This window comes from Pygocentrus nattereri, chromosome 6 (assembly GCF_015220715.1).
Source record: "Pygocentrus nattereri isolate fPygNat1 chromosome 6, fPygNat1.pri, whole genome shotgun sequence".
Lineage (NCBI taxonomy): Eukaryota > Metazoa > Chordata > Actinopteri > Characiformes > Serrasalmidae > Pygocentrus > Pygocentrus nattereri.
In genome coordinates this window covers 13,185,046-13,212,817 of record NC_051216.1, presented here as the reverse complement: position 1 = coordinate 13,212,817, position 27,772 = coordinate 13,185,046, and the positions used below count along the sequence as shown (strand labels likewise).

General features: G+C 41.4%; 2 protein-coding genes across 2 annotated transcripts in view; both read right to left on the bottom strand.

Moving 5' to 3' along the window:
* Positions 1–3,356, bottom strand: part of LOC108414877 — an 85,502-nt gene extending 82,146 nt beyond the window's left edge. The window contains exon 1 of the mRNA XM_037539142.1: positions 3,221–3,356. Within this exon, the coding sequence (XP_037395039.1) occupies positions 3,221–3,326 (106 nt within the window). The 5' untranslated portion in view covers positions 3,327–3,356. The remainder of the gene's footprint in view (positions 1–3,220) is intronic.
* On the bottom strand, positions 1,253–25,987 carry LOC119261522 (nectin-1-like). The gene is made up of 7 exons (XM_017691483.2): positions 25,679–25,987; positions 14,899–15,240; positions 8,176–8,481; positions 5,791–5,893; positions 5,167–5,309; positions 4,629–4,761; positions 1,253–4,375 (listed from the first exon to the last, which is right to left on the bottom strand). Exons 1-7 carry the CDS (start codon positions 25,743–25,745, stop codon positions 4,291–4,293), a joined length of 1,179 nt encoding a protein of 392 aa, XP_017546972.2. The 5' UTR covers positions 25,746–25,987; the 3' UTR covers positions 1,253–4,290.
* Between the last annotated feature and the right edge of the window lie 1,785 nt (positions 25,988–27,772).

The following is a 27,772-nucleotide window of genomic DNA, read 5'->3' as shown; positions in this document are numbered from 1 at the left end:
ATTAGGTTTCCTGATTCCAAGATTGTGCATTTTTCTTCTTATTTAAGCACTTCCTATTATAAGTAGTACGTGTAGTAAGCTAAAGTTACATAGTAAAATGTATTCATGTTGTCCAGTACTGGGCTTATTAAAGAGTCTCAATGACCCCATGGCTAAAATTCTGGCGTGACAAACTGCTCTTGTGTCTCAACACAGACAAACTGTTAAAATCTATTGGAACAAGGAATCATGAGTTGCTAGTCATGAGTTTCTAAATCAGCAGGCAACATCCTCGGGGTCAGAAACATTTCCACATTAAGCAACTTTCAGAGCAAAGGGTAATTATTTACAAAGTAAAAAACAATAAGGATATTTTTCACAAAAGCAGGTATTTTACCTTGTTATCAAAGCAAGAGGGTCATCACGGTAACCAGGTTTGTTAAAAACCTCCCAACTGTGCTATTCCACAGAACCTCAAAAGAATCCAAGCTTAGAGTTTATTTTTTCTAATCTAGACACTGTTTAACTTGCCCTGTGTTGGGACAGGAGCAGAGCACTCAGTTTACAACAACTGTGGTCGTCTTATGTCAGTCAGGTTTTTACGATGGGATTCTTTTTTTCTTCCCCCTCCAACCACTGCCCCTCTTCGGAGGACTACTAGGATTTTGCCATTATTTTGTAACATTATAAAATATTACATACGCATGTAGGCACAGTCACAGGTGGGGGGAAGGGAAACAAAAAATAATAGTGATACAAAACAGAAGGAAGAAAAGGAGAAACACTTGTAGGTACACCATATTTCTAGCAGTAGAGCTCAATTAATAGCATTGTCCTTTGCTAGGTTTGTGTGTGCATGAGATGGCTCTGGTGGGATAAATCTTGTGACTTTTTTTTCCAGTAGTTAATGCTAATGTTATGTTCTGTTTTCCAGTTCATGAGTGTGGTTTTCTTGGGGATGGTTAGCGCTATGAGAAGCATTCTATTATTTTCTTTTGTCATACTGGTTGTTGATATGTCTCCTAGCAGGCAGAGTGATGGTGATGGTTGGATGTGGCTGAAAAAAGCGTGGGATAGGAAGATGATCATTTCGGTGTGCAGTGCCACATGGCATGAATATAGCAGTCATTTGTTTTGGGTGCATTGTGTACAGATTGCTGTGTGTGTGAATCCCATTTTAAACATTTTGTGTGTGGTGTAGTGCACTCTGTGAATGATTTTATACTGTTCTTGATCATCAGAAATCTGCATCAGGAGGTAATGATAAGTCTTCCTCCCATTGTCTGATTGATATAGTAGCTGTGAGGTCTGTTTAGCTATTATTTGATATATTTTGGATAGCAGTTTTTTTTTTATTATATTAAAAAATATGGTTCACATGATCTGAATATCATTGCATTATATTTTTATTTACATTCTGCACAGCGTCACAACTTTTTTGGAGATTTGGAATCTATTTTCTAAAAAGCTCTGGTTGTCTGCAATTAAAATGCAATTTACATCAAGTCCACACCTACTAAACAACAGAAATCATGTTTTTCCATGACGCCCGTAATATCGCTGACCTTAATGTGACTCATCAATTCCCCTTCCAACAGATTTTAATCTGACCCTTATGAGTCTTATGACAACCTTTACCTAGGGATAAATTGCACGTTATCTGTGTTTACATGTTTACAGTTTTTTTTATTAGTGCTGATGTTAATAAATTCTGAAATTGGAATCAGTAAGTCTTGTGACTTTTGCAACTCTTTTGAGTTGATTTTTTGGACATATTACTGATCGTAGTTGGCTTATCTGGTATTGTGAAAACTGAGTGCTCCTGATGCCATATTTTTGGATTAGTTGTGGGAGTGACAAAGATATCATTGTGATAAATGTTAGAGATGTGTGATGCCTTTTTCCATCCAGGTGGAGAAGTTTAAGTGCTTTCCTGATTTGTTAGTGTATTCAATGTTTTCACATCTTTGTATCAGGAATTTGATTTTCTTATTTGTCAATTCACTAAACTCATACTTAAGTTCCCTTAACATATCTTCAGATCGGTAGATCATGCTCTCCATTCTTTAATTTTTGATTCTAGATTTACTTCATTTTCTGTTTTTCTTTTTCTTTTAGGTAGCATATGATATTATTTTTCCTCTTAATACTGCTTTGCCCATCTCCCGTAAACAGTGATGACGAGATTTCAGGGGTATCATTTATTTCTAGAAAGGATGCCCACATTTGATGTAGTTACTGAATTCCTAATCGTTGATTAATGATGTGTTAAAGTGCCACGTAAAGGATGTTTTGAGTCGTTGGTTCCCATTCTATATGATTGAGGTGGGGGCATGGTCACTGATTGTGATAGGGTGAATTTTTGTATGTGAGATGTTTGACATCAAAGAGTTGTTAGTTATAAAATAGTCGATGCGTGAGAAAGAATTATGTGCTAAAGAATGGAAGGTGAATTCTTTGGTACTAGGATGTCTTAGTCACCATCCATCACCAAGACCAAAAACATGGATGAACTGTTTCTTTTATCATTTCAGTGAAGTTCAATGTAAGTTTGGGCTGATCTATCGAAGGACGAGTCTAGAACTGTATTAAAATCACCACCTATTATTACTGAGGAATTATATATGTTGAAAACCTATGTGAAGAAGTCATGAATGTGGGGTTTAAATGTGTCCGTATTTGGGCTATAGACATTTGCAATGGTGAAAATGTTGTTAGTGATATTTATTATGATAAATTGTCCTTCTGGGTCTGCAACTGTGGAATTATAAAAAAAAATATTTTCTTATTTTATTAGCAATGCTATGCCTCTCTGTCTAGAATTGAAGCTGGCAGTAAATATGTGGGTACAGTTAACTGATTTTAGTGTATTTGTCAGATTCTGTTAAATGCATTTCTTGTAGGAGGCATATGTCAGCTTTTAATCGGTTGAGATGTTGGAGTATTTTGATTTATTTATTTATTTTTTATCTTGAGAGCCAATACCTAGAGGGAAATTGCAGTTATTACAGTTGGAACCATTGATATATAAAAAGAAAACTTTAATAATTTAAAACAAGGAGGGAGAAAGAGAGAGAATCAAGGAAAGAAATATGTGTTCATGTGGCGGCCTAGTTTGTACCTCTTAGGAGGTAGGTAGATAGTTAAATAGAAGGATTGGAATTCTTCATGCAGGATTTCAACTAGTGAGATTCTTGAGTGGCTAGTTTGTTTTGTCGATGGAGATTAGGACGTCACAAACCTCTGTGCTGGACTTGCTTGTTGCTCAGTCTTCGGGTGAACTGGGTGGACGCGGTCTTTTTCAGGTAGGTGTAGCTTTCATTTTTCCTTTGGTTTTTCTTCTCCATGGTCTGGATTCATGCTGCAAACTTGGAGGCAGTACTGGTCAATGAGTTCTTCTAGGGCTTCCAGGTCATTGGGATGTGATATTTCACGAGTAGGAAAGCAGGTAATCCAAAGATATTCCAGCGATACTGTTTGTATTTTGTTTAGATGCTGGAGGCCGCCATCTTGCCGGTCGCATGTGAGAGGTTGCGTTACCGCGTCCATATCAAAAAATCTTTCTTGCGACAGGATTCAGATCTCCCACTCGGCTCTGTGTGACGCTCTTGGAGTGGGGAGCTTTAGAGTTAAAAGCCCTGGGTAAACCTGTTTTTTTCAGACTAGGGTTGGTGACAGACTGGACAGAGCTCCTCAAATAAAACCATCTTTTCTGCAAACCTGGGTTCCCTACTCTCTGTCTGTGGCATGAATCCAGATTTACATTAGCTGTTATCTGATGTACACACAAGTAAGAGAAATATGAGTGGACCATTTTGTTTCCTCAAAAAAAAAAGAGGTACACTACCAGTCAAGAGTTTGGACACACCTTACTTTTTCATCGTAAATACATTTTGATCTAAATAACTTGTGATTAAATGCACATGAAGCTGCTTGAGATAATGATCAAGAGTGTGTACACCAACAAAAGCTGAATTAACCTAAACTAGTAGATGGTCTGGTTTCACCATTTTTTGGTATCTGCAAAATTCCATTTGTATTATTTCTTTGTGGAAATATTTTGAAAAATTGAGGAAAGTGTGTGCCCAAACTTTTGACCGGTAGTGTAAAAGCCTCTCCACCACGACAAGGTATGGTCCCCTTGGAGAGGAAGAAAAAAGGAATAATAATGGATGAACAGAAGTCCTGGTGTTGGTGAGCCCAAGCCTGGTGAATGAGGGCTCAATGTTGTCACCAGTTCTTCTTTCTCTCCTCTTCTGCTGTAGTTCCTGTTCCAGCTCCAGGTTATTAAAGCTGGACAGGCTCTCAGTCTTATTGGCTTTCACTGCTGTCTTGGTGGTCTTGACTTCTACTTCTTGAGTGTGACATGGAACTACCCGTAGACACAGGATCATGCCTAAGATGGATGTGTTCAAATTAGTGACACATTTATTTATTATTTATTATTGTTTATTATTATTTGCTGGGTCTTGAATTAAGAATCAATTTGTGGGGTGTTTTAATAACAAAAGAATTTCGATGCTCACTTTAGATTAGCATGAGTGAGAAATAAATGCCATAATTATTCCAGACCAAAATAACATAATTAAAGATTAAAAGATTTTACAATCTATACTTTGTGCTTTATATTGAAAAATGAACAAACTCACCTAGTTCTGTTTCTCAATTCTGAAAGGAATGTTCTTAATCTCTCAAATACGTTAAATTTCCATTCCAATAAACAAGTAGCAATAAAGCCAAGGAGGAGAAAGGTGAACAAACCCCAACAGACAGTGGTGGATTCTACATGGAGAGAGGATGAAAGGGGGGGGGGGGGGGGGGGTGGGGGGGGGGGGTCGAGGAGAAGAAAAAAGACAGAAAGAAGAGGCTTTTATTTCTTTTAACACTTTATAAACAGATGACAGTACTTTCAGCTCAAGTTATTATTTGTGGCTTATAATCACTCATGGATATAAAGTTATTACAGCCTGCATCCTCATGTTTGTTAGCAAAGGTTACGTTTCTCCAGGCTCAAATACAGATACAGACTTTTTTAAAAAGTTATGACAGTGAACTACGGGACAGAACAGCTGTCAAATAGAGTACGTTGCAAAGTACCTGACCTGTAAAAACATCTCCCAGTTCTCTATAACAAAGACTGATAAATCATATACAGTCTGTTTTTACATCAGTACAAATGAGACTCACCTCTGGAAACTTGCATGTAAAGGGTACCTGTGCCATTTCCATACTGGTTTGAGACATTACAGAGATACAAGCCATTACTATCAGAAGTCAGTGGGATTATCAGCCTGTCAGCATCAACATGCCTGGAAAGAGCCTTGTTTTCCCTGTTAGTACAAGAAGTAATAATATGTTAATATTCCTATGCACAAAAGTGCTACATGTGCAGAGCTAATGTGGCAGATAAACCCCCCAACAAAACAAATCAGTAAAAATTAGCAAAAAGATGCTCTGAATTTCACTCTTTTGCAGATGATTATACATCAGCTGATTACATATCTACAGAAAGCATTGTGTACGTTAGCAGTGGTAAAATAGTGGCGAGCAAATATCACCCTTGCTCTGAATATAATGTTTAAAATAGTCGTATTGAGAAGAAATAAAACCATAAGACCCATAATAGCAATAGTCTGTAAAACATGAAAATGACTCTTCTAGTCATGAAGGAGAAATCAGAACACTGTTTCTGGAGGCTGAGCTACAGCAGGTGTTATTTCTGCCTTTCATCTATTATGTGGTCTATACCAGATGTCCACTGTGAGTGCTGCAGCTGCCCCAACATCAGGGTGTTAAATAGGATCAGATTACCTGCTCCAGGTGAATGTTGGTCGTGGGTTGGCATCAACTACACACTGAAATTCTTCAGACGTTACAACATTGACTGAAATAATATACACAACCTGAGGAGGATCTGAGAGAAGAAGAGCAGAAATAAAGGGAAACAGTAACTATCCAAAAAATAGCAAGCAAAAAGAAAGGTCTGAAAACATGATGCATTAAAAGGTTACTTCTAAATGAAACATAATTGGGAGCTAACAATAAAACAGAATGCTAAGCTGTATAGCCAGTTTACAAGACATACAATGCAGTGTTTCTGTGCCTTCTGTGGTCCTAAGTCTTGAAGAGTTCACATGAGCAAGTAAAGTTTTATTTGATTGAATGCCTTTAATGAGTTTCTTGGTACACATACAGTGCATCCGGAAAGTATTCACAGCGCTTCACTTTTTCCACATTTTGTTATGTTACAGCCTTATTCCAAATTGAATTAAATTAATCTTTTTCCTCTAAATTCTACACAAAATACCCCATTGTGACCATGTGAAAAACGTTTTCTCGAGAGTTTTGAAAATTTATTAAAATTAAAAAACAAAGAAATCATATTTACGTAAGTATTCACAGCCTTTGCTTAATACTTTGTAGAACCACCTTTGGCAGCAACTACAGCCTCAAGTCTTTTTGAATATGATGCCACAAGCTTGGCACACCTATCTTTAGGCAGTTTTGCCCATTCTTCTTTGCAGTACCTCTGAAGCTCCATCAGGTTGGATGGGAGACGTCTGTGCACAGCCATTTTCAGATCTCTCCAGAGATGTTCAATCGGATTCAAGTCTGGGCTCTGGCTGGGCCACTCCAGGACATTCACAGAGTGGTCCTGAAGCCACTGCTTTGAGATCTTGGCTGTGTGCTTCGGATCGTTGTCCTGCTGAAAAATGAACCGTCGCCCCAGTCTGAGGTCAAGAGCGCTCTGGAGCAGGTTTTTATCCAGGATGTCTCTGTACATTGCGGCATTCATCTTTCCCTCTATCCTGACTAGTCTGCCAGTTCCTGCTGCTGAGAAACATCCCCATAGCATGATGCTGCCACCACCATGCTTGACTGTAGGGATGGTATTGGCCTCGTGATGAGCAGTGCCTGGTTTCCTCCAAACATGACGCCTGGCATTCACACCAAAGAGTTCAATCTTTGTCTCATCAGACCAGAGAATTTTGTTTCTCATGGTCTGAGAGTCCTTCAGGTGCCTTTTTGCAAATTCCAGATGGGCTGCCTTGTGCCTTTTACTAAGGAGTGGCTTTCGCCTGGCCACTCTGCCATACAGGCCTGATTGGTGGATTGCTGCAGAGATGGTTGTCCTTCTGCAAGGTTCTCCTCTCTCCACGGAGGAACGCTGGAGCTCTGACAGAGTGATCATTGGGTTCTTGGTCACCTCCCTGACCAAGGCCCTTCTCCCCCGATCGCTCAATTTAGACGGCCGGCCAGCTCTAGGAAGAGTCCTGGTGGTTCCGAACTTCTTCCATTTACGAATGATGGAGGCCACTGTGCTCATTGGGACCTTCAACGCAGCAGTAATTTTTCTGTATCCTTCCCCAGATTTGTGCCTCGAGACAATTTTGTCTCGGAGGTCTACAGACAATTCCTTTGACTTCATGCTTGGTGTTTGCGCTCTGACATGCAGTCAACTGTGGGACCTTATATAGACAGGTGTGTGCCTTTCCAAATCATGTCCAATCAACCACAGGTGGACTCCATTTAAGCTGTAGAAACATCTCAAGGATGATCAGTGGAAACAGGATGCACCTGAGCTCAATTTTGAGCTTCATGGCAAAGGCTGTGAATACTTATGTAAATATGATTTCTTTGTTTTTTAATTTTAATACATTTTCAAAACTCTCGAGAAAACTTTTTTCACATGGTCACAATGGGGTATTTTGTGTAGAATTTTGAGGAAAAAGATTAATATAATTAAATTTGGAATAAGGCTGTAACAAAACAAAATGTGGAAAAAGTGAAGCGCTGTGAATACTTTCCGGATGCACTGTATTTAAGAATCATCTTAGTTTGACCTGCCTCTGTATACTTTTATTCCTCTTAGCTTCTGAAATACTGACTAAAGGAAAAAAATTGAACTATTTGGTGTTTTAAAGTCTACTGATACTACAAGACAATGAATGCATTCATCAAACACAAAAAATTCCATTCATGTCTAACACCAGAATCTGTATCAGTTCCTCTGAAAAAAACATATGAACAATGAAACAACTGTTAGGCTAGGTTGGGTGGATATGTAGGTGGTATTATTAAGTTCCAGCCTGTTCATTTATACACACTGCCACCTTGTCCAGATACAACACATGACTGTTTGTTAAGTATGTGTCACTAGACTGTCTGACAATCAGGTTGCTGACAGTGACTTACAGTGAATAATTAGAGCATAGTCTAGTATCAGCTCCTCCTTCCAGGTGGTGTGGTTCACTAAACACTGAACCTTCTGCTGGTTTAGGTCTTTGGATGCAACACCAGTCAGGAAGCTTTTGACAGCGAAGGTTCCATCAGGGTCTGCAGAAATGTTGGTCTGTACTTTTACAGAGGTGCTCAGAGCACCCAGCCTCCAGGACACATCTGCAGCAGGCCGTGCCTTAACAGCAGTGCAGGTGGCTAAGATCACTTCAGACCCACCAGCAACAGGAATCACATCAGTGGTCACATCGACAACAGGAGCAACTAAAAGTGAAGACAAACATATCAGTATACAACACACACTTTCTAATCCGCTTCTCCCCAGGGTCCTCGAGGAGGGGAGGGGGGTGGTCTGGTGTCATCGGGCAGGAAGGCAGGATACACCCTGGACAGGTCACCAGTCCATCGCAGGACAGACCTGGTCACCCGACCACCCGGACTTGAACCCAGGCCCTTCTTACTGTGAGTTTAACTTTCTGGTGAACAGCATACTCTGGTTTAGATCAGTGTGAGGTAGAAATCCAATTAAGAAATCTGATAAAGAGAGCTGGATTTTAGCTCAGTAAACAAATTTCTCAGTGCATGTAAACTCTTACTCTGAGTTCTTTTGGATTTCTCAGTCTGCATGTGTGAAAACAGACGACAGTACCGGAAATAAGCAAGCAGTGTTGCTACAAGACAGCAACAATTTTGGAGAAACGCTGAAACTGTATGCTTGAAGAAATGAATGATTTAAATATTCTTCATCTAGATGATGTATGTTCATACTTGCAGGTAAATTAGTGCGATGTGTTAAAAAAAACTGCGGCATGAAGTTTGAGTTTCAAATTATTGTTACGTCACATCTTCAATGAGTTTACTGGTAGTTGCAAAGCAGAAATTTGACTATTGCATGACTCATGTAGACCTAGAATTCTACCAGTATCTGATTACTCAAGTGCATGTAAACACATTGATCAGATTACTGATAAAATCTGATTTTCTGCAGTTATCGGATTATTGTATGTAAATGCACTCATTGTTTTTGTGAACTCGCTCCTTCTTAATAAACATCCACTGTTATTTTACACTTCAGCACATTCAATTTAAAAATAAAAAAGTGAATATGAGGAAGAACAAAGTGTATACATCTTTAATTCTTACTGGGTAAAACATAGAAATCAGTCCTTCCTACTCACTGCACCCCTTCGGGGGTAAGGCTACTGGACAGCTGAACACAACATAAAACTGTCAAGTTTAGCATTTTGTAGCAAACTCTCTATCAAAGGGTGCCTTAAATCAATGGTCTTTCAAATATCCCCAGTTTCTTGGTACTTTCCACAGTGATGCAGAATTCAATCACTGCTCGTTGTGTCTGAAAATGAAAATCTATCAACCCAGGCTTTAGTAAACAGTCAAAGAAGTTCTATTATTACTACATGCTTAAAAGATGAGAACATCTTTTGAGAACATAACTTTGAGAACATAACTTTGAGTTTGCTAACACACACACACACACACACACACACACACACACACACACACACACACACACACACATCTTCTAAGCCGCTTCTCCTTCTGGGTCCCTGGGGGGGGGGGCAGGAGCTTATCCCAGCTATCATTGGGTGAAAGGCAGGATACACCCTGGACAGGTCGCCAGTGCATCGTAATGCAGACAGACAGACATAATCGCTCACACACCCACACCTAGGGGCAATTTACCATGTCCAATTGGCCTGATTCTTTGGAAGGTGGAGGGAAAATTGGGGCACCCAGAGGAAACCCACGCAGACACGGGGAGAACATGCAAACTCCACACAAAAAGGGCCCTGGTTGCCTGGCCGGGGACTCAAACCCAGGCCCTCCTTGCTGTGATGTGACAGCGCTACCCACCACGTCAGTGTTCAAGTTTATTCCACCCCCAAAGTCAGTATTTCATGGCGCAACCTTTATACTTTATACCCTTTAATAAATGTTTCTGGTACATGCTCACAAACATATGACATCTCTCTACTGGAATCTTTGCCCTTTCCTCATGTGCAAAAGCTTCCAGCTCATTAATGTTCCTGTACTACAATGTTTCTGTACTGCCACATCTTTCTTTAAATGCCATAAAAGCTTTTTAATAAGTTTTAAATCCAGGGACTGAGATGCCCACTAATGGATATTCCAGGACCGATCCCTAAACCAAACTTTGGTTGGACTTGGAAATTTGGCAGGTTTGGTTGAATCGCTTCATTATTCCAATAGCTATTAGGTTTAAGTTAGTTTTGCAAAACTATTTAAATCATTTCAGCAAATCTTTGTTGTGACTTTATGAAGTACATGCTAGTCTTGAGACTTGGTCTCAACATTATTTGAACTTGATTTTATCTCGGCCTCAAGGCAAGGTGAAATTGAACCAAGTTGAGCCAGTCGAGTGAAATGCCTCTGTGTGAGGAAATGAAACTGAACTTTTTTCTATTTATATTGAATATCCGTGTCAGGCGTTTAAGATTCAATCAGATCATTGTTTCCTGACTCATTTAATGTGATGGCTGATGTTTAGCAGCTGCTGGGTGCTGGATGTCAGAGGAAAGTTGGAAACCTGGCTGAACAACTTTAGATGTGTATTCACTAGGTGTATTCTCCAGGTGACTGTGTAAACGGTTGGGTATCAGAGCTTTATTTGAAAAGACCTGTGAGCAAACAGCCCAGAACTACATGGAGTCTATCCATCCACCCTAAAGCACTGCTGTGACCAGCTAGTGCCACTTTTCATAACCATCTTCAACAAGTCACTGGAAATTTGCTCTATTCCCAAGTGCTCAACCATTATTGCTATCCCTCAGAAAACCAAACATAATTACAGGCCAGTAGCCCTGACCTCTGTAATCATGAAAGTCTTTGAAAGCCTGGTCTTTGCACACATGAAAGCCTTTACAAAACCTCTACTGGGCTAACAATTCTGACAACATGGTCAACTTGGCCCTGCATTTCATGCTACAGCATCTGGATAGTCTCAGAACCTATATGGTCTTCAGCTCAGCTTTTAATGCCACAGTGTGAGAGCTGCAGCAGGTCAAGCTGTCCCAACTATCTGTGCCAGATCCCATCTGTCGGTGGTTCATGGATTTCCTCACAAACAGGAGACAGTAGATGCAGATAGGAAAACACACATCAAACCCCTAGACCCTCAGTATTAGTATACCACAAGGTTGTGTGCTCTCAACCTTTCTCTTCAGTCTCTATACTGTGTCTCTAAGGAACAAACTGTGAAGATCCTGAAGAATTTCAACCTGCCACAGAGCCTGATGATCCAGTTCTACACAGCGATCATTGAGTCTATCCTCACATCATCCATAACCATCTGGTTTGGTTCCTCCACCTCACAAGAACAAGCCAAACCTCAGTGCATAATCAGGACAGTGAAGAGGATCATTGAATATAGTCTGCCAATGCCTCAGAACAACTATAACAGGGTGACGAAGTGTGCGGTCAAAAATAACAGCTGGCCCCCTATCATCCTGGACATCGACTCTTCCAGCTCCGTCCCTCTGGTAGAAGATTCAAGACCATCAAAACCAGTATACTAACAGCTCCTTCCCCAGAGCTATAGCACATATTAACTACAGTGGACATCCCACAATTTAAACTTCCATCCATCATCGTTGACCGCTAGTCCAGACAGGGTCACGGTAGCAGTTGGGAGAGCAGAGAATCCCAGATGATCCTGTCCCCCGCAAAGGAGTAGCGGCTCTCTGAGCTCCTTCCGGATGACCGAGCTCCTCACTCTATCACATAGCGTGTAGCCCGCCACCCGACGAAGAAAGCTCATTTCCGCCACTTGCATTCGCGATCTCGTTCTTTCGGTCTTTACCCACAGCTCATGACCATAGGTGAGGGTTGAGATGTAGATCGACCGGTAAACAGAGAGCTTCTCCTTTTGGCTCAACTCCCTCTTCACCACTACAGTCCGGTACAGTGACCGCATTACTGCTGCCACCTGTCCTAGCCTACAGCCGATCTCACAATTCCTCTTCCCGTCACTCGTGAACAAGACCCCAAGATACTTAAACTCCTCCACATGGAGCAGGTCCTTTCCCCTTACCTGGAGTGGGCATGCCATCCTTTTCCGGGCCAAGACCATGGACTCAGACTTGGAGGTGCTGATCCGCATACCAACCACTTCACACTCAGCTGCAAAACGCTCTAGCGAGCGCTGGAGGCATCCATGTGATTCCGCCAAAAGAACAACATCATCTGCAAATAGCAGAGACGCCACCCTCAGGCCTCCACACATAATGCCCTCCTGACCCCGGCTACACCCTGACACTCTGTCCATGAATATCACGAACAAGAGCGGAAACAGAGCACAACCCTGGCGGAGTCCAACGCTAACACTGAAAGAGTCTGACTTAATGCCAAGTATACGGACACAGCTCTCACTCCAGGAGTACAGAGATTGGATAGCCCGGAGTAGTAGCCCCGGCACCCCATACTCCCGGAGGACCTCCCACAAGATATCTCGAGGAACACGGTCATAAGCCTTCTCCAAGTCCACAAAACACATGTAGACTGGGTTGGCAAACTCCCATGCCCCCTCAACAATCTGTGAGAGGGTGAAAAGCTGATACATTGTTCCACAGCTGGGACGGAATCCATATTGTTCCTCCTCAATCTGAGGTTCAACTATCGGTTGGAGTCCCCTTTCCAGCACCTTTGCATAGACTTTCCCAGGGAGGCCGAGCAGTGTACCCCTTTTTAAAAATAGTGACCACCACCCCAGTCTGCCAGTCCAAGGGTACTGTTCCTGAGGTCAGTGCAATACTGCAGAGGCGTGTTAGCCATGACAGCCCCACAATATCCAGAGCCTTAAGCATTTCTGGATGAATCTCATCCACCCCCGGTGCCTTGCCATTGAGTAGCTTACCGACTACCTCAGTGACCTCCACCAGGGAAATGGAACTTGACACCCCAGAAGCCTCTGGCCCTGACTCCCGTGAGGGAGGCACGTCTCCCGGATTAAGAAGTTCCTCAAAGTGATCCTTCCACTGACCTACAATATCCTCATTCGAAGTCAGAGTTTCTCCACCCTTGCCGAATACAGCTTGGGCGCAGCCACCCTGACCCCTCCTGAGTCACCGGACAGTTGTCCAGAACCTCTTTGAGGCCGAACGAAAGTCTTTTTCCAGTGCCTCACCAAACTCCTCCCATGCCCTGGATTTTGCTTCTGCCACTGTTGCAGCTGCCACCTTTTTTGCCTGTCGGTACCTATCTGCTGAATCGGGAGTCCTTCGGGCCAACCAGTCCCTAAAGGCCTCTTTCTTCAGCTTGATGGCCTCCCTCACCACTGGTGTCCAGCAGGAGGTTCTTGGGTTACCGCCCTGACATGCACCCACAAGCTTTTGGCCACAGCTACGCCTGGCAGCTTCCACAATGGAGGTTTTGAACAGGGTCAATTCAGACTCCATGTCCCCTACCTCCTCCAGGACGTGAGAAAAGCTCTCCTGGAGGTGGGTGTTCAATCCCGGAGAAATCATTCCGAACAGGGGCCTCCGAAAGTCATTCCCAGCACACCCTCACTATTCGCTTGGGCCTACCGGATCTGACCATCAGTCTTCACTGCCATCTGATCCAACTCACCACCAGATGGTGATCAGTTGACAGCTCAGCACCTCTCTTCACCCTAGTGTCCAGAACATATGGTCCCAAGTCAGATGAAACGACAACAAAGTCGATCATTGACCTTTGACCCAAGGAGCTCTGGTACCATGTACACTTATGAACATCCTTGTGTTCGAACTTGGTGTTCGTTATGGACAATCCATGCCTGGCACAGAAGTCCAATAACAATTCACCATTCGGGTTTAGATTGGGCAGGCCGTTCTTCCCAATCACGCCTCTTCAGGTCTCCCAGTCATTGCCAACATGAGCATTGAAGTCTCCCAGTAGGACTATGGAGTCTGTAGGCGGGACCCATTCCAGAACCCCGCCCACTCGCTCCAAGAAGGCCGAATACTCTGACCTGTTGTTTGGTGCATAAGCACAGACAACAGTCAAAGTTTTCCTCTCTGCGATTTTAATTCGCATTGAGACAACCCTCTCATCCACCGGGACAAACTCCAACTGCATGGTCACCAGCCGGGGACTTGTGAATAATTTGTTAATAATATGTGTGCTTGTCTGGTTTGTTTAGTATGTTACATATCATACATTAGTGCACCAAGACATGTTTCTTGTATGTGTAACATTCTGATAAGATTCTAATCTGATTCTGATTCAAACAGAGTAAAGTCAGCATATACGGACTTTGGCAGCAAATCACAAGCATGCCTCCTCCTGTACTGGGGATGTGTTTGTGTTTGTGATTGTGTGCTAAAACCGGTCAAAATTCACACATTGTAGGTCTGGTGGGATTCTGTCAAGGCGGAATGTTTTAACTGGCCAACGCCTTTGTGTCTGACTGTGATGGAATCCATAACACTTCTCTGCATGTATAGAGCCTCCTTTACTACGTTTGTTCATTAGTGTGGCAGTGTACACTCAGTTACCCTCACACAGGATCAGCAGGTATCGGAGTACTGGTATCACGACTATGAATAAATGAGCACAGTATCGGCATTGATGCATCCCCACTCAAAAACAATTCATACAACTTTATAAACTTCACATTTATTGCATATTTAGGTTCATAACAACATAAATAACAAAACTTACCTTGTATGTTGAGATGTATTTCTGTTTCAAATGGTCCACTTGGGAATACGTTGAAGATGCAAGTGTAAATTCCTTCATCTAGTAATGTAACTTTCCTCAAAAGAATCGTTCCGATGATTTCTTTAATGTCCCCAATAAATTCAGTTCTGTCTCCTAATCCGTTTACGCTTTCTGTTTTGCCTTCTGGGGTAATGTAGAAAAAGTTCTTATTTGTGAGGATTTCTCGTGTCCTTTTTTGCCATGTAATCCGTGTCAGTCTCTCATTTGTCTCAACCAGCTGACAGAACAATGTGGCGTCTTGTCCTACTGTAACTGTTGCACTCTGACCAATGACCCTTATAGCTGTAAGAAAAAAAAACAAAAAGTAAGAATACAAAAAATGTAGCTTTGCTACAGTACACTCCACTGTATATGAATATAAAACAAACTGAGGGCTTGCTGAACCTAATTAGCTGAGCTGTTTTTACACCCAGCAAGAGTGTGGTGTGGACCTATACACACAGTGCAGATTTAACACTGGCAAATGTGCTGTGTAGGTTAAACGTAACTAAGGATTATGTGTGAATTTAGTCATATCACTCATTATAAATACTAGTTAGAACCAGGGGTGAAAAACACTTAAGTAACTGTACTCATTCCACATTAGTATTATTATCTAGAAAAGCTGAAACATTTTGTAAAATTCAATTAAAAAAAGAATTTTTCTGAACCTTTTTTAACAGTCAGAAGTACAAAGAAATTACTTAATGTTTTGCTTCACCAACTTGATTGTATTTTGTACTTTTGAAATGTATTTAAGTTATATCATTTTGAAACATTTCACAATAAGCAGGGGAACTGGTAACAGGTGAGGGTATCATCATTTCACCATGTAGCCTACATCATACTGTAAGAATATTCAGGGAATCTGGACAATTCTTCTTCCCAGTTGTGGGCAAGGCCACAAATAACTCAATTGTCATTCCAGGAACAACACAGTGCAGACATAATGTGCAAACAAAAAATAAGCTAGAAACAATATAATAAATACGATAAACAGACATTAGACACAGAAAACAGAGAGGAGAGTGCAGCGCAGACACAGCACACATTTCTGGTCATGCCGCTTCACACCCTCAGATTGTGATGCAACTGTGTTACAGTCACACGGGCTCGGGAGAACTTGGGAAACTACTGTCATTTAACCCAGACAGTGGAAAGATAGTCGAAATGTGTGCTGCGGTCAGAGGAGCATGTTTCAGCTTGTCCACTATATATATATATATATATATATATATATATATAAAGGCATGAGCATAACAAGGAGACTGTATCATAACAGATCATTCACAGTTGTGACCAGGTTAGGGTCGTACACTGCCTCACCTGTCATCCAGGATCTGCTGCGGTTTATAGCACTTATCAGCAGCTATATGGAGATTTGCAGGAATCCTCACTTAATCGGTCCATCAGATTACTTAATCATACGTTGGACATTATCAATAAATGCGCTAATCATAACATCCAAACTAAGCTTATATTAAGACAATTGTTACAGACATCTGGTACACCACAACTTTGTGAGGAGATACGGGGGCTTTAGGCTGGCGTGTGCGTGTGCTTATCCATTCCTGTGCAGGACTTTAATTAGTAGTTTCCTGAGGATGATTGAGGTTACACTGGATTTTTTTTCATTCATTTGAAAGAGGCCACAAATATTCTGTAATCAAATATTCTGTAGGCAATCTGAACGAAACCACGTGCAATGTACTCAGCATATGGAGCTTCAAACAAGCCAGGATACCCCTGCATCGGATTAGGGCCTAAATTACAATTGAGGACTTGATTGAGAGTGTCAAATATATTCAACCAGAAACTAGTAAGTTGAGGGCACGTCCAGAACATATGTACATGGTCAGCCAGAGATTGCTTACATCTCTCACAAGCATCACTTCAGTTTGGAAATATCTTTGCCTGCCTAGCATTGGTAAAGTGAGCTCTGTGGAGCACCTTACACTGCAGTAGGCCATGTCTAGCACATATGGATAAAGAATGAACCCAGTCCAGGATGCGAGCCCAGTGGTCATCTGAAATAGAAATTCCCAAGTTCTCCTCCCAGGTTTCAGTAAGTTCTACCTGTATTGATTTAATTAAATTATATATAACAGATATGAGTCGCTTTTTGGAATAATCAAGAGTAAGAAATTGATCGACATAGGTTTCAGGAGGACGATTAGGGAACTGGGGGAATAGTTTTTGAACAAAATGTCAGGCCTGAAAAAATTGAAAGAGGTGACTATTGGGTAAGTTAAATCTAGTAGATAAGTCTGAGAAGGATGAAAAGACCCCATCCTTATAAAATTCGAAGACTGTAGTAAGCCCCTTACTTGACCAGAAGTGGAAATCCGAGTCAGAGCAGGATGGAGGAAACAAGTGATTTTTTTAAGATAGGCTTATGGATTGAGGCACTATGGAAACCAAAATATTTCCTAAATTGGAGCCAAATTTTAATAGCACTGATTCCAACAACTGGATTCATAGAAGCTTTGTTAACAGTTATGGGGAGCTGGGAACAAAGTACAGTAAATAGGGAACTACGAGAAGACAAGATCTCAATATGAGCGCAAGGTGGAAGGCCATTTGATGCTGTCCAACAGGCCCAGTAGAGTAATTTATGAATATTACAAGCCTAATAGTAGTGACGAAAGTTAGGGAGCACCAAGCCTCCTTCAGACCTTGAGAGCTGGAGAACTGAGCTTTTGAGACATGCGGGTTTGTTGTCCCATAATAATGCATTCAGCAAATGATCAAAGTTGACAAAGAAGGATTTACTAATAACCACAGGGATATGTTGAAAAGTATATAAGAATCTAGGAAGTGTCACCACTTTAATCAAGCTAACACGGCCCGTAAGGGACAATGGAAGGGATGCCCACCTGGTTATGTCTGATTTAAATTTGTTGAGGAGAGGCTGAACATTTTTGGAGAAAACGTCATTAAATGAATTGGTAAAGAATACCCCCAAATCCCCCTGCTGCTATTTTAAAGGGAAATATCGACTGCAGAAGGGACTTTGCTAGAGAGTTAACAAAAAATAGCTCGCTTTTTTGCAAGTTCAATTTATAACCACGGGAAAGGGTGGAGAGCCCTCTCTGGGTCGGGGATGAGCTCTTGCCTCAAGTGGAGGAGTTTAAGTATCTCGGGGTCTTGTTCACGAGTGATGGTACAAGGGAGCGGGAGATTGACAGGCGGATTGGTGCTGGGTCAGCAGTGAGGCGGGCTCTTTACCAGTCTGTTGTGGTAAAGAAAGAGCTGAGCCATAAGGCAAGGCTCTCGATTTACTGGTCGATCTACGTTCCCACCCTCACCTATGGTATTGAGCTTTGGGTAATGACCGAAAGAACGAGATCGCGAATACAAGCGGCTGAAATGAGTTTCCTCCACAGGGTGGCTGGACTCTCCCTTAGAGATAGGGTGAGAAGTTCGGTCATCCGGGAGGGACTCGGAGTAGAGCCGCTGCTTCTTCACGTCGAGAGGAGCCAGTTGATGTGGTTCGGGCATCTTGTTAGGATGCCTCCTGGACGCCTCCCTTGGGAGGTGTCACAGGCAAGTCCACCGGGGAGGAGAACCCGGGGAAGACCCAGGACACGCTGGCGTGACTATATCGCCCAGCTGGCCTGGGAGCTCCTCGGAATCCCTCCCAGGGAGCTAGTGGAAGTGGCTGGGGAAAGGGAGGTCTGGGCTTCATTGCTCAGGATGCTGCCCCCGCGACCCGAACCCCGGAGAAGCGGAAGATGATGGATGGATGGATGGATGGATGGAATTTATAACCAGAGAGATGGCTAAACTGGTCCAGAATTTCTAATATTGGTGGAAGGGATGAGGCGGGCTTAGAAATGTAAAGAAGAAGATCATCTGCGTAAAGGGAGAGTTTATGTAATGTGCAATGCCCTCAAATCTGTCCTGGCTACGAAGCCAGATTCAAAAGGCGCTATCGCCTGGTTGAAAAGCAGGGATATCGGGCATCCCTGGCGTGTCCCACGGTATAAAGGAAAAGGTGGTGAGTTCATACTGTTAGTATGGATGGAAGCAGTTGGGACAGTGTATAACAGACAGATCCAACGAATAAAGTTAGAGTCAAAACCAAATTTGTCTAAAATGAAGAACAGGTAACCCCATTCCACCCAATCAAAAGCTTTTTCAGCGTCAAAAAGAAGCTAATCTGAGCATCAATAAAGTTCCTGAACTCATTATTGGATAACATAAATGAACTGAATCTCCATTGTTTAACAAAATTTGGGGCAGAAGGAAAACTGATATCAACTGTTGTGGGGGCGTGGTCCGAAATGACAATGGTGTGATAATCACATGAGTTAACATGTTGGAGTAGTCTGTTATCTAGCAAGAAAAAAATCTATCCTTGAGAAAGAGTGACTGGCCGATTTCGACAAGGCTGCCTGCTTAAGTGACGACCTATCAAGACTCACATCCTGGACGAGGTTAAAGTCATGGTCTATGACTATGTATTGACTATCCACATTCAGGAGATTGGAGAAGAACTTATTTAAAAATTCCTCATCATCCCTAGTAGGAGCATACAAACAGGCCATGATCACTGGCACATTTTAAAGCAGGCCAAACTATGATGTAGCGCCCATTAGAGTCTTTAATGGAATTTGTTGGTTCAAACATGATGTTTTTATGAATGGCGAATGCAGCCCCCCTTGCCCTGACAGGAAATTTCGATTGAAATAAATGTCCCATCCCACTTTTCTTAATACGAGAGATTTCTGTCTTTCGAAGGTGTGTTTCTTGCAAAAATATGATATCTCCTCGCAGATGTTGTAACTGTATAAGCACCTTGCTGGTTTTGATGGGATTATTCATCCCTTTAGTATTCCAGGAAATTAGGCGCACTCCCCTACCACCACCAACCGTGTCGGTGCTGGCCATTCAAGAGATACTCTTAATTGGATTGCCTAAATAAAGGTAGTTAAGAGTAAAAAGAGAAGAAAAAGGGAGTAGAAGAGAGAGGAAGGAAAAAAATAAAAAAAAAATAATAATAATAATAAAGAAAAAAAAAAACAACCAAAAAAAAAAGAAAACACCCCACACACGAATAAGGACACACTCATGATTCCAACACCACTCCATAATCCCCAGGGCTGTGCTTCCAACAATCCCTATACACAATCCCATCTAAATATTCCAACCTTAACGGCAAATAGCCTAACTTCCAGAGTCCCAGCTTCCATCAGACATAACAATGAACCCCACTCATGAACATCAGGACAACCAAGACCAAAAAAAAAAAAAAAAAAAAAGGCATGAGAGTGACTTAAGAGATGCATGAAATCTAACATTACATAGCATACGTAATCAAATCATTTATTCGACTAAACATGCATGTGCATGTATTAATTAGTCAAACCTGTACAAAATGGCAGGACAATTCATTTTGTGGATATGTACACTTTAATAGACAATTGCAGACTTCAGTTTTTTATTAATTATAAGAGTGCTCTCATTTGCCCCTCTGTCCAGTGTTGCCAACTCCTCAGTAAGGAAAGTAGCTATTGACGGTCCTAAAAGTCACTAGAAGTCGCTGAATGATGTCATCACCTAATTTGCATAACGGTCCATTTGCGTGTATTTGAAGCTGTAGATTAAAGGAATAACGTTGTGGGAGAGAAAAACGTGAGTAAAAAAACAGCCTAAATATGTTAGAACTACAAATGAACTCTGAATAAATGAACTTCTTCTGTTGATTCTTTTCTTTTTTTGCCTTTGAAATAGGCCGTCACTTCTCAAAATAACTTCATGCTCTGTCTAGACCCACATTAATGAATTAAATCATTTTTACGTACATTACATAAATCAATTTTGTCCTATGTTGTTAGCATATCAAATTGAATCAAAAGACTGTTGTGGGGGGCGGAACTGCTACTCTATGCTCAACCCTCCTCCTTTATCCGGGCTTGGGACCGGCAAAGTGACCTTAAAAGGGACACTTTGGCAGAGTTACTTAGTTTTTTTTTTGTTTTCTGCCTTTTTTTCCCAATTTTTGCATTTTTGAAATTTATATTTACATCCCGCTCTGTAAACGGGGGGCGGGGGCGGGGGGGGGGCGTGCGCAGTTCATTTGCAGTGTGGCCATGGCGCGGCGTGGGTCTCCTCTGACTGTGAGACCGAGCGCTGTGAGTGCTGTGGGACGGGGCTCATGGCAGCAGCCGCTGCTCACTGAGGACAGTAACTGTAGAACATGTGTGTTCACCTCAGAGTCTCCAAAAGTCTCCAATAACACCAGAAAAGGTCGCTAGATTTGTCGCTAGTCGCTTTAAAAAAAGTCGCTAGAGGGGACTGAAAAGTCGCGAAATATAGCGACAAAGTCGCTAAGTTGGCGACACTGCCTCTGTCTGTTAGTATCACTAAGAGAGGATCTAAAAGTATTACCGTGGTAATACTTATACATTTACTGTTTCCTGCAGTTCAGCAGAAATGGTATATGGCACCACCATGAGTGAGTGAAGTTTTCTGGAGATTTTCAGTAATGTCACCTGAGACAGTGTTTGGAGTCCTTAGGCAAAACTGATAAGCTTGCAAAAAAAAAAAAATATATATATATATATATATATATATATATATATATATATATATATTTTTTTTTTTTTAATTCACATGGTGAACAACTAAAATGCATAACAGTTTCAAACTAGGTCTGCTGCCTTGAGCCACAATATGGCAACATCCCCAAATATAACAACATACCTTATAAGTGCATGAACATCAGACGTTATCAGTGCAAAGGCAGTAACAATAACCAATTGAATGTCTCGAAATAGAGACTCAAGAATACATGGGGCAAGAGAAATAATGTTACATCTACTCATAAAACCATACCAGAAATAAACATCATATCATGTTATCTTCTAAAACCCATGGCCCTAACTTCCTTCAACCACTGCTAAAACAAGAAGATTGATGAAAGTAAGGCGCAGTTACTCCAACAAGGATTGTGAGTTAAATCACACATAAGGACAGGTGGAGGCTCTTGCTGGCATAGGCTTGTATATGGACAAGTGGAGGTTCTGGCTGGAAAACAGGAGGAGGCACTTACTATACAATTTGAGGCAAGACAATCAGGTGATGAAAAAATTAGAACATATGTTTTATCGCATGAAAGAAAGAACAGCTTACTGCTGCTGTGTGGCAAGAAAGGAGAATTAGATATAATAAATATCTATTAAATCTATTTTGTACTTTGTTTGTGCTTGCTGTCTCAAGAGCTCCTGGTAGTGACGATGTCCTTTCGCCACATGGTCACAGAGCAGGTTCTTTACACCCTGCGTTATAAAGAATGACAATCATTTGAACAAATTAGTTTATCAACTAATTGAAACTAAACGGAAGAAAATTCAGTGTGATATTCTAATCACTGAAAGGTAATCATGTTCTTTATTACACTGCTTTAACAATTTTATCAGCAGCATCTCATAAATAGATTATACTTGTATACAATGTATACAAAGTCATCAGGGTCAAGGTCAGGCCTGCTACAAGCAGCTTCAAGAGAACTGTCCTCACATGACACGTTCTTATGTACTCTTGCCTGAGTAGCTACACATTTAATAACAGAAATACTACTACTACTACTCCTACTACTACTGCTACTACTACTCTACTACTACTGCTACTACTCTACTACTACTACTACTACTACTACTCTACTACTACTACTACTCTACTACTACTACTACTACTCCTACTCCTACTCTACTACTACTACTACTACTAATAATAATAACAACAACAACTTTCATTTTTACACAACACACAATACTAGTGTGCTACAAGTCAGCTCCAAATCCCTTTCTCGGTCATTTAACATGTGCCTGGGCAAAGATATCAAACAGGCCGGTTGAATCAGTCTGACATGCCATTTCTCTACAGATTTTGCCTAAAAAAATTTTACTGTACTATTATTTTCTATTTTTTTCTTATAATTAATTAAAATTGGCACAAGCACGAGTAAACATCACGCAACCACTAAGTTGAATCAAAATCAAAATAGAAAAAAATCCTAATACTTGTCTCACTTGAATAATAGGAGTTACAGCTGAATCCATGACTTTGCAGCATTGATAAGCTTAATTTACCGTCATCAGAGAGACAGGCAAATTTTGAAGTAAAGAACCATTATATGTGGATGATGCCATTTAGTAGTTTATTTCCTTATTTTATCTCATAAATAGTGACAAAGATTTCAAGCTGGCTCAATTTTCTGCAGTGTTTTTTGCCTCAGCTACAACAGCCAACTAACTAACCTAGTTGGCTAACTAAACATATAACACAAACCTTTGCAGAGCAGTGAGGGCTCCAGGACTGGAGCTGGAACCTCAGTGGTGCACAACGGCTTGCAAAACTCTTGGATAATTGCGGGTGCTGTGTTCATAAACGATTTTCAGTCCAATGACTGTATCTTGCACTGAAGGGCCTGTTGATGTCGGGCCTGCATGGTGTGGTGCAATTGTAGGCTACAGCTAGGTCTTGAAATGCCCATCACTGACACTGAAAAATGTGGTGAAAAGGTGCATCACCTCTTTATCAGTGGAAAAATACTATCAAATGGCGTCATCCACACATGGCATTAAATTATCCTTAGACTGCTTCCTTTGGTTTTAAACACAGACATTTGACAACATTAACTTACAACTTTAACAAAACGTTCTATGATAAGAGATGATGCGAACTTACTTTAGCCATAAATGTTAGGTGCTCTTTAGGTGAAGGGACAGCATCAGGAATCAGGTGATGTCGTTCAGGCATTTAATCTAGTATCGGCTCCATAAAGCTGGCGAAGCTTATCAAAGTGTGTGTTGCAAACGTACTGATGGTCTTGGTACTGAGATGCATACTTATCATGCGTTACCACTGGCTGGCCAGTGCTGGATTAGCGCAAAATGCATGCAATCCATTGGCTTTTATATCTGTGGTAGGCACACATTCGACCGAATGCTCTCAACCTGAAAAAGTTAATTCCAGAAACACTAAATATTTGAACTAAATTTAGTTAAGTGTAAAAGGTGACAAACAACAATGCCTACAAATACAGTAACTAACAATAATAACTAGAATGCTAAATATCAAGCTAAATGCGAGGAGATGATACGAATGGAAAAAGATAATGGCACCGATGTCTCCTATGGTGATCCTTTCATATTTATGAGTGTGGCCCGTAGGGTGTTACCAGGGGCGGTAATGTTATTGACTGATTTGCATACTGTGATGTATAGAGGTACTTTGGAACAAAGACACGTCATCTGCACCTGTAGCAGAGTTGATCCAGAAGGGCGCTGCAGAGGTGGAACTGACCACGATAAAAACGATATTTTTAGTTTGTAAAGATGTGTTCACGTTTTAGCAAGACTGGTAGATTTTATTAGTACAGACCAGTGCATTTCAGCTGGAAAAATCTCTTAGGGTGTAGTTACTCTTTAAAACAGGATGAAGGCTGCTCTTTGTTGGTGCTTCACATTGCTTACATTGTTACTGCAGTGCTGAGAATGATCCACCACCCAAATAGTTCCCGCTCTGTGAGGGTCCATGGGGGTCCTGACCCCCTGAAGAACAGGGTAAAAGGGGGCTAACAAAGTATCAGAGAAACAGATGGACTACAGTCTGTAACTGTAGAATTACAAAGTGCACCTATACAGTAAGTTATATTAACTGCCCAACCCTAACGGGACCCTTGTCTTCCAAAAAGTTGAACCTTTGAGTCATTAGTCCACAGAATATTATGCCAAAAGTCTTGGGGGGTCATCTAGATGTATTTTGACTTTTTTCTTTAGGTAAACATTGAAAATGGGTCCCACAGACCCCAATACCACAGAAGGATTAAGATGTTTAGATTCAACAGCTCTACCAGTAATCATGTCTGGGTGCAGTTACTGAAGCTGAACCCAACAGTCAATTAAATCTGGTTAACTAGTTGATTTAGCAGATAAGTACTAAAACCAAGTACGACTGAACAGCATTTTCCTTCAATAACAGTATATTAATAATATTAAAGTTAGTTTCATTGTCTGAAACATTCAGTCGTGACAAACATGCAGAAATAGAAGGAACTGGGAGGGGCCAAATACTTTTTCACAGTACTGTAGTTCTAAGCTTCTTTCAGCTCTTTTCACTCTTCTCCCCCTTTTTTTGTGGGTAGTAATTTTCTTTAATTTGAGAAACCTCTTTGTTTTGCATCTCTAATGTTGAATTAATGTGCTTAGTGTGTCCGTTTCCACATTGTTTACGTGATATCATTTCCTTCTTCAATATACTGTATGACTTTAATTAAAAAACTAAAAGCAAACAAAGAACTTCTGATCAGCCCACCCAACATTTTGTGAAAAACATCCCAACCATTTCGCACCAGTTCATTTTTACCATATGGATTTTAGTAACTACTTCCTCAGAATAAAGTATAGATATATACATTATACATATAATAATTTATTATTTATATATCATGCATTATTACTGTTATTATACTCCATGCTTTGTTACTGAGGAGCTTCTACTTCAAACATTACAGCTTTTAAGCTGCAGCTTAATCACATCATTTTCTGTCCTGTCACAGAAAAGCGTTTATTTTGGAAGCTATTTAAAGAGACTGCCAGCCTTATGAATCAAATGAGACGGTCCAGTCTTTGTAGAGGTCTTTGTAAACAGGCCCTGACCCTGGCCAGCAGTACAGTACTGGTAGAGTAATGCAGAATTAGACGGATAGAAACGATATTAATCCCAGACTTACCTGCAGTTCTGCCACAGAGAAGGAACAAAATAACACTCGGAAGAAGAAGGTGCTGTAAGTTAATCATCGCACGAAGCTGAATGAATCCACTTTAGCCTCCTTTTATCCAAACGCAGACGGCCCAGGTCAACATAGACGACATAGAGACGACATCAAAAGAAAACGCTGGATGGCACATCGGATAAAATAAATAAAAAACCTTTAAATAAATAATGAGGACCACGAGACCATGAATGAGACAAAGAACTGCTTGTCGTCAGCAAAGAGCGCTGGAGCCAAGATACGGAACTGTCTGTTTGTTTGGGAACGGACAGATGGCGCTGCGGTAGCGGTGCCGTCCGTGAACAGCACAGAGCCTGCAGACATTCACGACCTCCACATTCATTTCTGTGAGGGATCTGAAGGTCTTGTTCATGAACTATGATACAAATCCACGTAGAACAACTGTCACGTAGAGCCCTTTAAAACTTCCTGCTGGATCCTGATGGTGTCCAATAGACAGTAATGGTATTTTGTATTTTCTGGATGGGTGACATGGTGACAGGGAAGGAGAGGAGAGGGGAGGAGAGGACGAGAGAGGAGTGAGTTCATGTGCACCGATGATGAACCGAGCCCATGACGTCTGCTGGACGGGCCGCTCCTAATACTGATACACAGAGCCCGCCTGGTCTTTATTTTACACCACAGAGAACAAATGAACACAAACAGGAGACACGACTGAAAGCACAGCCGGGCGGCTCCGTGTATCTCCGTCCTCCGTGGGCTGGTCTGCAGTGACTTCACTCTAACATCTGTTTAGTCGTCTTGAGCAGCGCACACGGCGTCTCCTCCGCTAAACGTCTCCTCCCGTCTCCTCCGCTGTTGAGACAGCTGGTAAGACGGAGCCGCAAAACCGGTGTCCGAGGCGGAGGCTCCGCAGGAAAGAGCAGTAGATGTCAGGTTTCTGGACGCGGTCCTGCTCAGTGCAGGTTCTTTGCTACCAGAGATCATTTATGAAGCCGAGAGTCTCCACATCAAAACACGCCCAGGAACACAGTCACGTGATTCCGATCATTTTCCCTGCTTAATATTACAGCGAAGCTTTGGCCATTTCCGTAAAAGTGAGGGTGAGGGAGCGTGACAAAACCTGACGAGATGCAACGCAAGGTGTTCCATCAGGCGCTTACGAGTGTTACAGCGTGTCTCCATGGAGCGTGACATACCCGTGTACGTGGTGACACGTAGTCTGAACGTGATAATTATACGTAGGACTTTTGTAATGGAAACGTGACTTATGATTGTGCACCGACTATTTCATACGTGGTCAACGCATCATTGTCACATGACCAGAACTCTGTGAAATGAGCTATAGAAATGAACAAAAACAATTGCTGACTGCAGACTTGATCTGTTTGGCTCCAGCCTTAAGCCAAAAAGGTTTTTGAAGAATAGAAGCATTTTAGAAATGCTGTTTTTTTCACAACTGGTGTGGCTGAGAAATATTGTTTTGCTGTTATTTTATACAGAATAAACGAGGCTCAATGCAGCCTTTATATAAGTCATTTATCCCCATGACTTGGGGCTTGACAGCAGTAACTTCTGGCTTTAAAACATAGATTCTGTCCTCTCACAGTGGATGCTGTGTGTCTGCAGGACTCTTAAGGAAGACTCAGTCCACCTCTTTCCCCTGGAATCTTTATCTAATAGAACTCCCTGCAGGCCTGTAAGGCCAAAAACTAATTAAGGCATGAGATCCGTAGCCTACATTTCTCTTATAATGGACTTTTTTTCTTTGAGGTCTGCATGTTATGTTTGTGTGGTTTTATACACTGAAAAAAGTGATAATTCATTTTTTATGATCATTTTTTTCCTTTATTATGTAGAATTAAATGTACTGTTTTTGTATTTTTGTGTTTATGACTGATATATCAGATCTCTGTTCTGCCTGACTGTCATGTGCTGTTCAAAAAGCAGTCCAGGCTGAAAATCATGAAAACAGTTAAATCAAAACAGGCTGTTTATGGACTGTATGGGCTGGAGAGCAAACACTAACATTTTGAAACTTTAACAGATTTTATATACTACATCAAACTATTACCCAACACAAAAAGTGAG

What these genes read in the sequence shown, in the direction of transcription:
- LOC119261522 (XM_017691483.2), bottom strand. Translation starts at nt 25,745, where the DNA reads ATGATTAACTTACAGCACCTTCTTCTTCCGAGTGTTATTTTGTTCCTT. An exon ending in CTATGCTCTAATTATTCACT is followed by an intron (nt 5,894 to 8,175) that starts GTAAGTCACTGT and finishes TTCTTCTCTCAG; the next exon opens with ATCCTCCTCAGGTTGTGTAT. An exon ending in GAATTGAGAAACAGAACTAG is followed by an intron (nt 4,376 to 4,628) that starts GTGAGTTTGTTC and finishes CATCCATCTTAG; the next exon opens with GCATGATCCTGTGTCTACGG.